Source organism: Mirounga leonina, unplaced genomic scaffold (assembly GCF_011800145.1).
Source record: "Mirounga leonina isolate KUSES-001 unplaced genomic scaffold, KU_Mleo_1.0 Mir_128, whole genome shotgun sequence".
NCBI classification, from domain to species: domain Eukaryota; kingdom Metazoa; phylum Chordata; class Mammalia; order Carnivora; family Phocidae; genus Mirounga; species Mirounga leonina.
In genome coordinates, this window is record NW_023270320.1 from 19,191,991 (window position 1) to 19,208,111 (window position 16,121).

The window sequence follows — 16,121 nt, forward strand, 5'->3', positions numbered from 1 at the left end:
CTCTCGGGTTACTATTTGTGAAGTGAGACTTCAGGAGTTGAAAAAAATGCACAAGTGCATTTTTTTGCTTATCACCATTAAAGAAAGAAGAGTAGAGCCATTCTAGACTAGTACTACTTTCTAATCACATGCCCCTCTGGGTTGGGGGCTTAGGAAACTTGAAAAGTATATTCTTCTCTGACCTAGATTATATTCAGTTGGGCTCCAGTAGCAATCACTGGTCTTTCTGCCTGGATACCTAGATAGCTGGGGACAGGCACTGGGTTCCAGGTGACCTTCCACACTCTAAGATATACCCTGGTGATGGGCTGACCATTGGTAAGGTACTGTTTTGGCATGCTTGGGGTCACTGACCCTTAAGGGCTACAGAGACCTCTCTCTCTGTCTCTTTCTCTGTCTCTTTCTGGTTGTAATTGTTGATGGACTTCATGAAAGACTCCAAAGAAGGGTAGTTGAAACTAGCTTCTGTGCTCAAGACATTTGCATGCTGTTATTTAAAGTGGAGCAATTTACATTTAAAAATGTATTTACATTATAAACAGTGTCCTAGAATGATGATAACTATTCAACTTAATTTAAAATGCACATCAAACTGAGCTCCATGTTGAAAGGACATTTTTGATCCACCAATTATCAAGATGCATACAGTGATGGGGGGCCCGTGCCTTTTCTCAGATGCGCTGCTTTTTCTAACTTAAGGTTCAGTAAAAACAAACAAAAACGTCGATACATGACCATGTAAAATAACCATGTTGTTTTTCTTAATCATCATATTATTATTGACCATGTGAAACCTAAGTTTTTCATCATGCCCAGAATATATCATAAACACTTCTACCAAACAGCCAAGTTATTGCACTTTCAGAGATTTTGATGGCCAGGATAAAATGTTTCCTCAAAAAATGTGTATGGTTAGAGATTTCGCAAACTTGGCACAAAAATCCCAACTCTTCCCAATCCTCTCATTATTAAGAAAGTAATTAAATTAAAATCAATTAGATTACAAGGAAGACAAAAATGACAAAAATTGTCATCCTGTGAAGAGATCAATTGAAGTCCATGATTGGAAGGTGTTTCCATTATCATTGGTATTTGTAATCTAGAAGCCTTAAACTTTGGAATATTCCATTCAATGCATGTCATTATATTAGAAATCCCATTTAGAAACCCAAAGAAGTTGAAATGGTTCAAATATAGATATATAACAAGCATGAAGATGTTCAATCTGTTTATCCAGTGATTTTAAAATACTCCTTTTCTTTAGACAAGATTCCTAATCTCTTAAATATTCACTGAACTGACTTTAATGGAGCAAAATAATACAATCAGTTTGCAACAATGATTTCATAAAGGTGAAAGAAGATATGATACATTATGAAGTACAAGTGACTCCAGCATCTTCAGAGTGTGAGCAGCCTCTCACACCCCATTGTCTAATTTTACAGTCTTCGATAGATGATTCTCTCCCAAAACAAAATACTTCATTCAGCCAAATTGGACCAGTACCTGCAAAAATCAGATACAAATGCATTAGTAAGTCTGACTTTAGGGTTCATATTTGAGTGGGATAAAACCATTAATTTATACACTAATTTAACAACAAAGTATCAGTCATTATATACAGGTTCTGTGCTTTCTGTTAGGATTCAAAAATTAATCTCCTGCCCCAGAAAACTTTATATTCTGTCAATGTGTAAACTGCTAAAGTACAAAGTAATAAGAGCTATAACAAAGGTACATAGCTCAGTGCAATCATAGATAAAAGACTGATTGGTTTTTAACAGACTGGTTTTGTTTTTAGAAATAAAGGAAATAAGCTTTACTGATCATAAATATATGCCGTGACCTGATGGTCTGAGGGCATCTGTACCAGGCATTCTCTGCAACGTCAGGATATATTGGAGTTCTTTCCTTAGCTTCCAGGGTTTTGCCATTTACATGTGCCTGGTTTACCAGATATGTTTTCTATTTTTAATTCAACTAAGACTAATACAATCAGCAAAGGACTTACAAACTATCCTGAAAGAAGACCATGGATTATTAATTGCAAGCACAGGCAGACAACAACAAAATGGCAGAGCTAATACTCTCTTTATCTTGAACTCTTCCTCAGACACATTAGAAGGGAAAATGGCTGTCAGCAGTAGGCTACCTGGGAGATATTCAGCCAACTAAATACACAAACCTAACTGCCACTCTCAAGATAAGGACATTATTTTATCAATGAATATGAAAACAAGTGCTTTCTGAAAGGCACCCATGCATGCCAAAAAGAGTTCATTTTAAAAATAATGCTTGGAGGGGTGCCTGGGTGGCTCAGTTGGTTAAGTGTCTGCCTTTGGCTCAGGTCATGATCCTGGGGTCCTGGGATCGAGCCCCACATCGGGCTCCCTGCTCCACGGGAAGCCTGCTTCTCCCTCTCCCACTCCCCCTGCTTGTGTTCCCTCTCTCGCCTCTCTCTGTCAAATAAATAAATAAAATCTTTAAAAAAAATAATATTTGGAAATATTTTTCTGGTATTCTCTAAAGATTTTCTGCATGTATCATATATAAAAGTTCCCCTTTATTTTACACTGAAGACAGTTAGAAATGGAACCTTTGAAAAACTTCTAAATGAAAGATTGCATTGGGTTTTGTTTAATATATATCATGCAAACCTCCTGATGAGTTTCCAAGAACATTTCAGGCCATCAAGAAAGATGATTTAGCAGCTAAACTTCAAGAAACCCCTTAGCAAGGCTGGTGGATGGTAAATAAATATCTTAATCCTGTCAGCGTAATCAATAATACATTTCTTCAATTTGGATCAATCTGATGTTGAAAGGTTCTTTTTCGGTCACAGAGCTATAGAAAACCTATTTAGAAATAACTTCAGCTCAGAAACAGACCTTGTGTAGCTATGAAAGTGTTAGATGAATGCCTCTTTTTTTCCAAAGAGGCATCTATAATGGCATATATAATGACATTACTCTTGCTGATTTTTTCAAATATTCTGTGAGTTCAATAAGCAAGAGTTTATGTACATGGCTGACAATGTGCATAATTATATAGTAGTATGTGCATATATGGAAAAATTACAAATATTGGGAATTTTGTAACCACTATGTGGATAACATTTGGCCTAACCTTAAAAAATGGACAGAAGTTTTCCATGTATAAAAAAGAAGTTATTCCATATAGTGGGGGCAGCATGAAAAGGCCTGATATATTATAACAGTCAACGGTATCCAGGCATCTAAAACGCAAAGTACATTAATGAATGGAGAAGGACTCATTGGGAAGGCTGGATATAAAGGTGGGGCCATGCTTTACAATATTCAGAATTTTATATTATGCCACCAAAAGAAATGGTGTCTCAGAGCTATATTTTAGAAAATATAGGTCTGACAGGAATGTGGAAGTTGGATTAAAGAAAAAACTCTGTAAACCAGAAGGACAGTTAATAGGATGTCTATGGAGAGATTTTCTTTGAAGACTCATGTTTTGATTTACTCTTAGAATTAGATAGGAGATTTGTATTTCCACCTCTAAAATAAATTGTGTATTCACTTAATCTTTAATGATTTGTTCCTTTACTAGAAAGATTCAAACATGGGACAAAATTATATTTAGGTTTATGTGACCAAGGTAATTAGGAACTTTGTATTGTTCATTTCATATAATAGTAATTAAATCATTCATGTCCAAACAATGTTTCTATTAGAAAAGAAAGGTTTTCCCAGGCTCATCAATTATAAAAGTAGTAACCTGGAGAGCTCAAGTATTTTTTTGAAATGTTTGTAACAGTATTGAGCCCTTTTCAGCTTGAAATTTTAAGGCAAATAAAAAGGAAAAGATTAGGGGAATATAATCTCAAAATCAGAAACCTTACAGGAATACCCTTTTTGTTCCCAAGTTGCTTTTACTTGGTATAACCTAGTCTCTTTCGTGTTTGTGTGTTTGTATGCGTGAGTGCATTTGTGCACGTCTGTTTCTTTTTAAATAAAGTCTATATAAACTTTTTGGGAGCTCCACAAGGTGACTCAAAAATATAGGCAAATAATCAATTGCACAAATGGTGAAGCTCCTCCCACGTGAATGTAGTAGAGAGCCCAAACAGTGGGACATTTATAAATTGTACTTATTAGATGTGTAGACAAACAAACGTAAGTAAAACTTTTGGTCAATTCAGACCTCAGCAGTGCAGAAGTTTTACAACCCGGGGAAAGGGAATTAAGAATGAGAATCCTCCCAGTGGCAGGAGCACCAGCAGGGGCAGCCCCACAGGGGCAGAAAAAGATATTATTTCGTCAATTAATGTGCTGACATGTGAACACAAATTTTTAGAAACAGCAGTAAAGGAATTCATGAATGTGAGAATACCAAAGCTGTAGTAATAATAATGAGCATTTAAGCCCACTCTGAGGAATTTATGACGCAGCTGAAAACATTTAAAGTACTTTTGATCTGTTACCTCATTGAATCTTCAAATGACCTTCAAAAGTTAAGTGCTTTCGAAGTGCCATTTTACTGTTGAGGAAAGGGAAAATCAGGGAGAATAAGTAACTCGGCCCAAGGCCATGTAGCTAATACAGGAGGGAGTCAGCATCCCCACCCCGCGTCTGCCTAGAGCCAGGGCTTTTCATCAATGATTCATGCAATCCCCTGCGTTCTCAGATTCAGTCATTCAACAGATCTGTTTTTGAGTGCCTATGTAAGTGATCAGAATCAAAATCCATTCGTTCTTGAACTGATTTCCTGGTGAAGCCTTCTGTTTTAGGTAGGGGCAGCAACTGAGGTCCCATAGGTCATTAGCAGCAGAATTGTTACTTGCATCTAGAACCTCCAGCTCCGATTGCAGTGCCTTTCCACCAAGAACACACAGATAGGATCAATACGCTGTGCGATTCACTGAGTCTGGTCTTTAGTGGTGTGGACAAGATTCACGGGGAACACCCTAGGCCTTTCACATATGGTCTTTAAAATTTACATCTTCTAATAACCCTGGGAAAGAATGGCAATTATCTCCATGTAACAGGTAAATAAACTGAGACTCAGAAAAAAATGTATGCTTTTCTCAAAATAACAGAGAATACAACCAAGCAACAGAACATGATGACATTTAAAACTTGGTGCTATTCACTGACTGCACAAAAGCCCAAGTAGAGTTATAAAAATAACTTTCCAAGATTTGTTTTTATTTTTACATTAATACATTCAGGACTATTGAGCCTAAGGGACAAATTTATTTAATATGCATTTTCCATCTCATTCCAAATTGTTTTCTGCATTAGAAATTAATTCAAAGGTAGCATAGAATTCATAAAATCTTACCTTCATGTAAACCCCAAAGATTAAAAAACAAATTTGTTTTTATTTCTTTACATAATAACTATTACTCAAGGATGTTTGGTGTTGCTGCTTTTCTTCTTATTTGCCTCTGAACTATCTTTCCAGCTCATGGGAAACTGCAAAATTGAGGTGTACAGTTTAGATGTTTTTTAATTTTCTAATCCTATTTATTTATCACCCATCTATCTACCTAACCATGTATGCATCTACAATTCTCTTTACAATTTGGAGGCTGGGGGAGGGCAAATTGATGATTTTGTGTTTCCAAAAGCACACAGCTATCAATGTGTTGTCCATGACTCCTGGAATTTCATGAGCTTGATTTGTGATGCCTGAGAATATGATTGACCGATGATACCATTTCCTCTTAATCTATTTTTAAAAAATAACAGATATTGATATCTCTTTCAAGGATTTGAGATTTTTTAATCTGATCTTCAATAACTCACCACTTTTCTGAAAAAAAAAAAAAAAGTGATCATATTTCATTCATGAGCCAGAAAGATGGTACAGTGATGAGATTTGAGATTAGCTGCTGAATAGATACGTGAAGAAGCAAAAACCACTGTTGGTTAAAAGTCTGAATGAATTTTAATTAAATCTAGTCATGGCTGGGTGATTTGAATCTGTATTTGAAGATTTCTAATTGGGAAGTGCTTTGTCAACAGCTTCCTCTTCGAGAGGAAAAAAAAACACCTTTTTTTTTGTGTGTGTATGAGTTTCTTAAAATCAAAGATAGAATAGGAATCAGATTTGAGGATGGGTAAACTTAGACTATAGTTCTAAATTCTAGTGTAGCGGTTTGGAGAAGACACTTATTTTCCATTTTAGCATATAGGCAGAAGGAGGAGGTGGGTCTAAAACAGCTGTGAGATTTCATTTACCTTTAAAATTCTATAATTCTAAGATTTTAAAGAAGCAAGCTCTTTACAAATGAAATTCTTAAGGATAAAGAACTTAGAAGGACATTCTGTTGAGTGGAGACCTAGGTTAGGGAGGGAATCTTGACCCCTCCCCTGCAACCACCGTAACAGTTGTATAAGTTTGGGCAGGTTTTGTGATAGCTCTGTCAAGTTTACTTCCAGAAATTTCTCTATGCAAATTGGGGCTCTCATGTCTTTTCTCACAGGCACTGTGAGCACTAAATGAGATTATATAGTATGCACCTGGTTAACAATACTATTCCATACTTAGTATTGTCTTTGTTACCATAAGTAACAAAACATATGTTAAGAACTCTGTGGACTCCAAATCAGGTTCCTTAACACCCACCCGCTGTCTAAACATCTACATTTTAAAACTTCCAGTGTACAGGGAGCAGTCTGTAAGAATTTGAGTTCTGACCCATTGATATATTTTACATCTGAGATTGTTTTTACTCCCTTTTGCTGGAGGATAAATTTGGAGGTACAGTTATATTTTTTATCTCCTTCAGTTTATTCTTGTATTTTTAAAAACTTCCACTTAGAAAATTGATTATGAAATGTGAAAGGGGTATTACATAAAAAATATATTTAGGCTTAGAATTTTCTTTTGTTTCTGCTTTCAAGTTTGGAGTTGTAGCACAAAATCCTGTAAATTTAGAAGATGAGCTAGTTGCTGTGGGTCCAACTCCAACTCCCTGCCTCAGCACATAGGCTCAGACACACCTGGGACAAATGCCTGGAGGACCACCATAGTCTGATAAAGCTCATTCAAGTTTGCTACCAGGAGGCCACTGGGACAGAGACTAGAACGCCTGCATAGCGAGAGAAGTGACTCACTCCCCCTGCCCAGCCCCATGCTCCCATGCCATGACAAGCACCAGAAACCTCTCCATGCTTCCTTAGTTGTAACCTTTTTTGTCCACTCAGGAAAAAGAACATTCCAGGGGCACCTGGGTGGCTCAGTCATTAAGCCTTCAGCTCAGGTCATGGTCCCAGGGTCCTGGGATCGAGCCCCGCATCAGGCTCCCTGCTCCATGGGAAGCCTGCTTCTCCCTCTCCCGCTCCCCTTGCTTGTGTTCCCTCTCTCGCTTTCTCTCTCTCTCTCTCTCTCTCTCTGTCAAATAAATAAATAAAATCTTAAAAAAAAAATCCACTGTATGCAAAAGGTGCATCCAAATGAAAGAACCTATTTAAAGGATTGTGCCGTAAGTTTTATTCCTATAAATCATTTTGCTTGCAGCTGCAAAGTAATTGTTCTTAAAGCTAACAAAGATTATCTCTGGTAAGTCAGGCTTGCTATTTTAAAACCAGAAAAAAAAAAAAAAAAAAAAAAAAGAAAGTGGGGAGAAGGGAGAAAACTATGTCCAGAAAATTGTGTTTTTTCTTTAAGGAGGGAATAACACTAAGGGTATAAATTTAAACTTTTTTCTTCTTGTTTTAGTTCCAGTAATAATGTATAATATAATGTTGATCTGATTCTCCTTACTTTCCCAAGAGAATGACGAATAATTAAAACCTGAATGTATCTCTCTCATCCATTCCCTTACCCCTCCACTCATATTTCTAACTTTCCTTTCTGGTCTCCATCCTGCGTTCAGAATTATCTTTTCTTTTCCTCCTGAGTGAAACTATAAATTAAGGTGGAGGAGTGAAAAAACAAGGAGGAGTTGAAACAGCTTCACATAAAAAAGGTTGTTTGCCATGTCTAATCCCAAATCAGCTTACAATAGAAGCCTGTTTCTGAAAATACAACATACAATGAAGCAGATCATGAAATTTATTTCTCAGGTTCTTTTTCTTCTGAACAAATAACCTCAGTTCTATTATGTCTCCCAGCTCATCTTGCTTTATTATTTTAAAATTCTCATAATCATTCTTCAGTTGTTTGGTGTGGAACTCTACACAGAGAGTTGACACAAGAGCAGATTTGTCTTGAGTAGAGTGGGGACAATGTTGGATTCCCCATATGGGACACTTTTTCAGTCACACTTCTATAGAGTAGAAAATGCATGTGTTTTGATGAGCACTGAGTGTTATACACAACTAATGAATCGTTGAACACTACAACAAAAACTTATAATGTACTATATGCTGGTTAACTGAACATAATAAAAAGAATTTTAAAAAATTCTAAATATTGTTAAAATACTAAAAAAAAAAAAAAATCATATTCAACTCCATGACCCTTGGAACATCACTGATGTCACAGACAATCTAATACTAATCTGACTGTTTCACCTTTCAAAGAGGATGGCAAATACCTTTGGAATTATGCAGCTGGATCTGTTGCTAGCAGTGATCTCTGCCACTGTATGGAGCGATGGTAGGAGTCAGGCTTTTTGTTGGGCACTTTCTATATGCCAACTCATTTAAGATTCAGAGTAAATCTTATGGGTTGCTGTTATTTTTCCTATTTTATTGGGAAAAAAATCTATTTCCTTAGTTACAAAATTCTTAGTCTTTCCAATTCACTCTAGTAGGCACTTAAAAATGTGAAAGGAAAAACCAATTCAGACACACCTGGTGGTTTCATTATAATAAAACTCTATTACAATGTATAGAATCACCAAGTACTTCGAATACACAGCCTCACTAAAAATGGCCCCTCATCTTAGAGAAGTAGTCAGTTATCTAAAGAAAACTTGAGAGAACCTGAAAAAGATGTTGGAATAGGGAGGGACCCTATTCCAACCAGTCCCCGGAATTGAGCTGTATATATACCAGACCACTCTGAACAGACTGTGTCTCTCTGCTCTGAGGCAGAGGGTTGGAAATGATCTCTTCTGCTCTGACTCTCGGAAGAGATGCAGAAAGCTGCCAGCGAAAGCCACCAGAGGAAAAAAAGCCCCCCAAAACCTGTTTCCATTGAGCCCATTCCCCGCCACAGGGGGCAGGGCAACTCTGCCCAAACAGGGTTGCCTGAGTAACAGCATGGCAGGCCCCTCCCCCAGAAGACAGGCTGGGAAAACAAGAGGCCAGCAAACCTAAGGTCCCTATAAAACAGTTGCATCTTGCTTGGGTTGTGGTCAATAATTTGGACTCTATACATTCCCTTAGCCACCCCTCAACAGAATGGCTAGGAGGAGGAACCCCCAAAATAGGAAGAACTCAGAGACTATGACTTATGCCACAGATTTACAAATGGATTTAGATATAACCAAGATGTCACAGATGGAATTCAGGGTAGCAATTGTGAAGACAATAGCTAGAATGGAGAAATATTGGGCAGAAATGAAAGCTGAATTGGCAGAACTTAAAAATGTTATCAGTGATATCCAATCTAATCTAAATAATCTAACAGCTAGTGTAAGCAAGGCAGAAGAACAAATTAGTGATCTAGAAGACCAATTAATAGACAAGAAGGGAAAAGAGGAGGCCAGGGAAAAACAACTCAGAATCCATGAAAATAGAATCAGAGAAATAAGTGACACCATGAAACGTTCCAATGTCAGAATTATTGGAATCCCTGAGGGGGTGGAGAGAGTGAGAGGACTAGAAGATATATTTGAGGAAATCGTAGCTGAGAACTTCCCTAACCTGGGGAATAAAACAAACATTTGTGTCCTAGAGGCAGAGAGGACCCCTCCCAAGATCAAGGAAAACAGGCCAACACCCCAGCATGTAATAGTAAAACTCACAAATCTTAGAACCAAGGAACCATCTTAAGGGCAGTTAGGGGGAAGAGATTCCTTACATACAGAGGGAGGAACATCAGAATAACATCAGGCCTATCCACAGAGACCTGGCAAGCCAGAAAGGGCTGGCAAGACATATTCAGGGTACTAAATGAGAAGAACATGCAGCCAAGAATACTTTACCTGGCAAGGCTGTCATTTAGAATGGATGGAGAGATGCAGAGCTTCCAAGACCAGCAGAAATTGAAAAAATATGTGACCACTAAGCCGGCCTGCAAGAAATACTAACGGGGGTGCTATAAAAGGAGAAAGACCCTAAGAGTGATATAGAACAGAAATTTACAGGGACAATAAGGTCTTCACAGGCAACATGATGACAATTAATTCACATCTTTCAATAATCACTCTCAACGTGAATGACCTGAATGCTCCCATGAAATGGCACAGGGTTGCAGATTGGATAAAAAGACAGGACCCATCCATATGCTGTCTATAAGAGACTCATTTTGAACCTAAAGATACATCCAGACTGAAAGTGAAGGGATGGAGATCCATCTTCCATGCCAGTGGACCTCAAAAGAAAGCTGGGTAGCAATTCTTATATCAGACAAATTAGATTTTAAACTAAAGACTTTAGTTAGAGACACAGAAAGACACTTTATCATTCTTAAAGTGTCTATCCAACAAGAAGATCTAACAATTGTAATTATCTACGCCCCCAACATGGGAGCAGCCATCTACATAAGCCAACTGTTAACCAAAATAAAGAGTCATAGTGATGATAATACGTTAATTGTAGGAGACCTCAATATGCCACTCTCAGCAATAGAGAGATCATCTAAGCAGAAAATCAACAAAGAAACAGCTTTGAATGATATACTGGACCAGATGGACCTCATAGATATATACAGAACATCCCCCCCTAAAACAACAGAATACTCATTCTTCTCGAGAGTGCAAATGGACCTTTCTCCAGAATAGACCACATACTGGGTCACAAATCAGGTCTCAACCGATACCAAAAGACTGAAATTTTTCCCTGCATATTCTCAGACCATAATGCTTTAAAACTGGAACTCAATCACAAGAAAAAATTTGGAAGAAATTCAAACACTTGGAAGCTAAAGACCAATCTGCTCAAGAATGTTTGGGTCAACCAGGAAATCAAAGAAGAACATAAACATTTCATGGAAACCAATGAGAATGAAAACACATCAGTCCAAAACCTATGGGATACTGCTAAGGCAGTCCTAAAGGGGAAATACATAGCCATCCAAGCCTCAATCAAAAAAATAGAAAAGTACCAAATTTACCAACTAACTTTACACCTTAAAGAACTAAAGAAACAGCAACAAACGATGCCTAAGCCATGCAGATCTAATTAAGATTAGAGCAGAAATCAATAAGTTAGAAACCAGAAACACAGTAGATTAGATGAACGAAACTAGAAGCTGGTTCTTTGAAAGAATAAGATCGATAAAACGCTGGCCAGACTTATCCAAAAGAAAAGAGAAAGGACCTAAATTAATAAAATTATGACTGAATGGGGAGAGATCATGACTAACACCAAGGAAATAGAAACAATTATTAGAAATTATTATCAACAACTATATGCCAATAAACTGAGCAATCTGAATGAAATGGATGCCTTCCTGGAAACCTATAAACTGTCAAGACTGACACAGGAAGAAATTGACAACCTGAATAGGCCAATAACCAGTAATGAGATTGAAGCAGTGATCAAAAACCTCCCAAAAAACAAGAGTCCAGGGCCTGATGGATTCCCTGGGGAATTCTACCAAACATTCAAAGAAGAAATAATACCTATTCTCCTGAAGCTGTTTCACAAAATAGAAACAGAAGGAAAGCTTCCAGATTCATTCTATGAGGCCAGCATTACCTTAATCCCCAAACCAGGCAAAGACCCCATCAAAAAGGAGACTTTCAGGCAGATATCCCTGATGAATATGGATTCCAAAATTCTCAACAAAATGCTAGCTAAGAGGATCCAACAATACATTAAAAGGATCATCCACCACAACTAAGTGGGATTTATCCCCGGGATACAAGGGGGGCTCAACATTCGCAAATCAATCAATGTGATAGAACACATTAGTAAGAGGAGAGAGAAGAACCATATGGTCCTCTCAATTGATGCAGAAAAAGCATTTGACAAAATACAGCATCCTTTCCTGATTAAAACTCTTCAGAGTATAGGGATAGAGGCAACATTCTTCAAGTTCATAAGATCCATCTATGAAAAACCCACAGTGAATAACATCCTCAATGGGGAAAAGCTGAGAGCCTTTCCCATAAGATCAGGAACATAACAAGGATGCCCACTCTTGCTACTATTGTTCAACATAGTACTAGAAGTCCTGGCAATAGCAATCAGACAACAAAAAGAAATAAAAGGTATTCAAATTGGCAAAGAAGAAGTCAAAGTCTCTCTCTTCATAGATGACATGATACTTTATGTGGAAAATCCAAAAGACTCCACCCCCAAATTACTAGAACTCATACAGCAGTTCAGTAATGTGGCAGGATACAAAAATCAATGCACAGAAATCAGTTGCTTTCTTATACACTAACAATGCAACTGTAGAAAGAGAAATTAGAGAAATGATTCCGTTTACAATAGCACCAGAAACCATAAGATACCTCGGAATAAACCTAACCAAAGAGGTAAAGGATAAACACTCATGAAAGAAATTGAAGAAGACACAAAAAGATGGAAAAACATTCCATGCTCATGGATTGGAAGAATAAACATTAACATGTGTATGCTGCCCAGAGCAATCTATACCTTCAATGCCGTCCTGATCAAAATTCCAATGACATTTTTCAAAGTGCTGGAACAAACAATCCTAAAATTTGTATGGAATCAGAGAAGATCCCAAATTGCCAAGGAGATGTTGAAAAAGAAAAACAAAGCTGGAGGCATCGTGTTGTCTGATTTCAAGCTATATTACAAAGCAGTGATCACCAAGACAGCATGGTACTGGCACAAAAACAGACACATAGACCAATAGAACAGAATAGAGAACCCAGATATGGACTCTCAACTCTATGGTCAAATAATCTTCAACAAAGCAGGAAAAAATATGCAATGGAGAAAAGACAGTCTCTTCAATAAATGGTGCTGGGAAAATCGGACAGCCACATGCAGAAGAATGAAACTGGACTATTCTCTAACACCATACACAAAGATAAACTCAACATGGATAAAGACCTCAATGTGAGACAGGAAGCCATCAAAATCCTAGACGAGAACATAGGCAGTAACCTCTTTGACATTGGCCACAGCAACTTCTGTCAAGATTCATCTCCAAAGGCTAGTGAAACAAAAGCAAAAATGAACTTTCGGGATTTCATCAAGATAAAAAGCTTCTGCACAGCAAAGGAAACAGTCGACAAAACAAAGAGGCAACCCACAGAATGGGAGAAGATATTTGCACATGACACTGCAAAGAACTGGTATCCAAGATCCATAAAGAACTTCTCAAACTCGACACCCAAAAGACAAATAATCAAGTCAAAAAATCGGCAGAAGACATGAACAGACACTTTTCCAAAGAAGACATACAAATGGCTAACAGACACATGAAAAAATGTTCATTATCATTAGTCATCAGGGAAATCAAATCAAAACCACACTGAGATACCACCTTACACCAGTTAGAATGGCAAAAACTGACAAGGCAAGAAACAACAAATGTTGGAGAGGTTGTGGAGAAAGGGGAACCCTCTTACACTGTTGGTGGGAATGCAAATTGGTACAGCTACTTTGGAAAACAGTGTGGAGGTGCCTCATAAAATTAAAAATAGAGCTACCCTTTTGCACTACTGGGTATTTACCCCAAAGATACAGATGTAGTAAAAAGAAGGGCCATATGCACCCCAATGTTCATAGCAGGAATGTCCGCAATAGCCAAACTGTGGAAAGAGCCAAGATGCCATTCAACAGAAGAATGGATAACGAAGATGTGGTCCATATATACAATGGAATATTACTCAGTCATCAGAAAAGATGAATACCCAACTTTTACATCAACATGGATGGGACTGGAGGAGATTATGCTAAGTGAAATAAGTCAATGAAAGAAAGTCAATTATCATATGGTTTCACTTATTTGTGGAACATAAGGAATAGCATGGAGGACATTAGGAGAAGGAAGGGAAAAATGAAGGGGGAGAAATCAGAGGGAGAGGCCAACCATGAGAGACTATGGACTCTAAGAAACAAACTGAGGGTTTTAGAGGGGAGGAGGGAGGGGGGATGGGTTAGCCCTGTGATGGGTATTAAGGAGGGCACGTACTTCATGGAGCACTCTGTGTTATAAGGAAACAATGAATCGTGGATCACTACATCAAAAACTATTGATGTATTGTATGGTGACTAACATAACTTAATAAAATAAAAATAATAAAAATACAATAGAAAAAAGAAAAAAAAGAAAACTTGAGAGAATTGTCTCCATACAGCCAAACAAATAATTTCACATGAGATGAAACTCTATTGTTTCATTTCTTATTTAAATGGAAAACATTTTCTTGCCAATAGTGCAGAATACTTATTTCCATCTTTTCTTCTCAGTACTTGAGAACTGAAATCCCTAGAAACACAAACAGGAATGAATAAAGGCTTTGGGGAAAAGAATATTTTATTTGTGAGATGAGGCCTTAATGTTAATGCAAGCTTAAGACAATCATCTCCAACTTTGTTTTTACCACCTGCATTTCGAACTCAATGGAAATCAGCTTTGTGCACCCCAATGTTTATAGCAGCATCACCAACAATAGCCAAATTATGGAAAGAGCCCAAATGTCCATCAACTGATGAATGGATAAAGAAGATGTAGTATATATATATACAATGAAATAGTACTCAGCCATCAAAAAGAATGAAATCTTGCCATTTGCAGTGACGTGGATGGAGCTAGAGAATACTATGCTAAGTGAAATAAGTCAGAGAAAGACAACAAATACTGTATGATTTCACTCATATGTAGGATTTAAGAAACCAAACAGATGAACATAGGGGGTGTGCAGAGAGAGGGAGGCAAACCATAAGAGATTCTTAACTATAGAGAACAAACAGGGTTGATAGAGGGAGATGGGTGGGGATGGGCTAAATGGGTGATGGGCATTAAGGAGTGCACTTGTTGGGATGAGCACTGGGGTGTTATATGTAAGTGATGAATTACTAAATTCTACTCCTGAAACTAATACTACACTGTATGCTAACTAACTAGAATTTAAATAAAAATTTGAAACAACAATAACAACAACAAAAAGAAAATAGCTTTGAAGTCCAGGGCACTAGGCTTCATATTCAGTACCGAAATGAAACTGGGGAACATCTTGTTTGCTTTCCTTCCATAGATCATATTTTGCCAAACCTTATTAGTTTCCCCTTAATTAAGGTACATAGGCTACCGCTGTTGCTCTGAATTTGGTTTTCCCTTTGTAATAGATGAAGGGTTTACTTCAAGATAGAAGAGATTAATAAACTGCAATACGGGGCTTATTTTGTAAAGATACAAAATTAAATGTCAACTCTTTGGATAATGTAAGCTATAAAATTAGTCATCTTGAAGGGTATTTTAGGATAGTTTTCTCTTTTTGGATTGAGCTATTTAGCTAGCCCATGTTGATTAAATTATCTGACTAAATGGCAAACTATATTTCACTTTGTTAACACAGGCACATCCTAATAGTTCAAATCACATGTTGTTATTCCTAAAACTGAAGAATTTTAGCCATCCACCAGGTGAGTAAGTCACCATCGATGAAAATTGTATACCATTTACTAGCACCACGGCTCTCCACTTCATAGATGCTAACAGTCATTTTAAATGTTTTAGGTGATTAAGTATATGAAATAAATGGCCTTTATGCTGTGGGTCTTAGTTCCCATAGAAATAAATTCTCTCCCCATACAACATTGTGGAAACTCAGATTGGCAGTTTGGTCTTGCTAACTGATTGACTGATTCATTTGATTCTCTAGTGACCAAGAGTTGGGGATTTTTAAATTCTGTTTTCTCCTTCTCTGGCGGGGGGGGGGGGGGGGGGGGGGATCTGGCTTATTGACTTTTAAAACATTTTGCTTTTTACAGGTGCAAGAATGATTTTAGCCCATACTTTTCAGCCTGGGGAGAAAGTTCTAAAAATGTAGTAGAGATGGAACATATGGAAATTCCAAATATCTATTTGGTTGTGGCAAA

The 16,121-nt window shown here is 37.4% G+C and overlaps 1 protein-coding gene across 2 annotated transcripts in view; it reads right to left on the reverse strand.

Moving 5' to 3' along the window:
• Positions 1 to 1,288: 1,288 nt before the first annotated feature.
• Positions 1,289 to 16,121, reverse strand: part of MSR1 (macrophage scavenger receptor 1) — an 81,751-nt gene continuing 66,918 nt past the window's right edge. For both annotated transcript variants that reach the window (XM_035004138.1, XM_035004139.1), the window contains exon 10: positions 1,289 to 1,506. In XM_035004138.1, the coding sequence (XP_034860029.1) occupies positions 1,373 to 1,506 (134 nt within the window). In that variant the 3' untranslated portion in view covers positions 1,289 to 1,372. The remainder of the gene's footprint in view (positions 1,507 to 16,121) is intronic.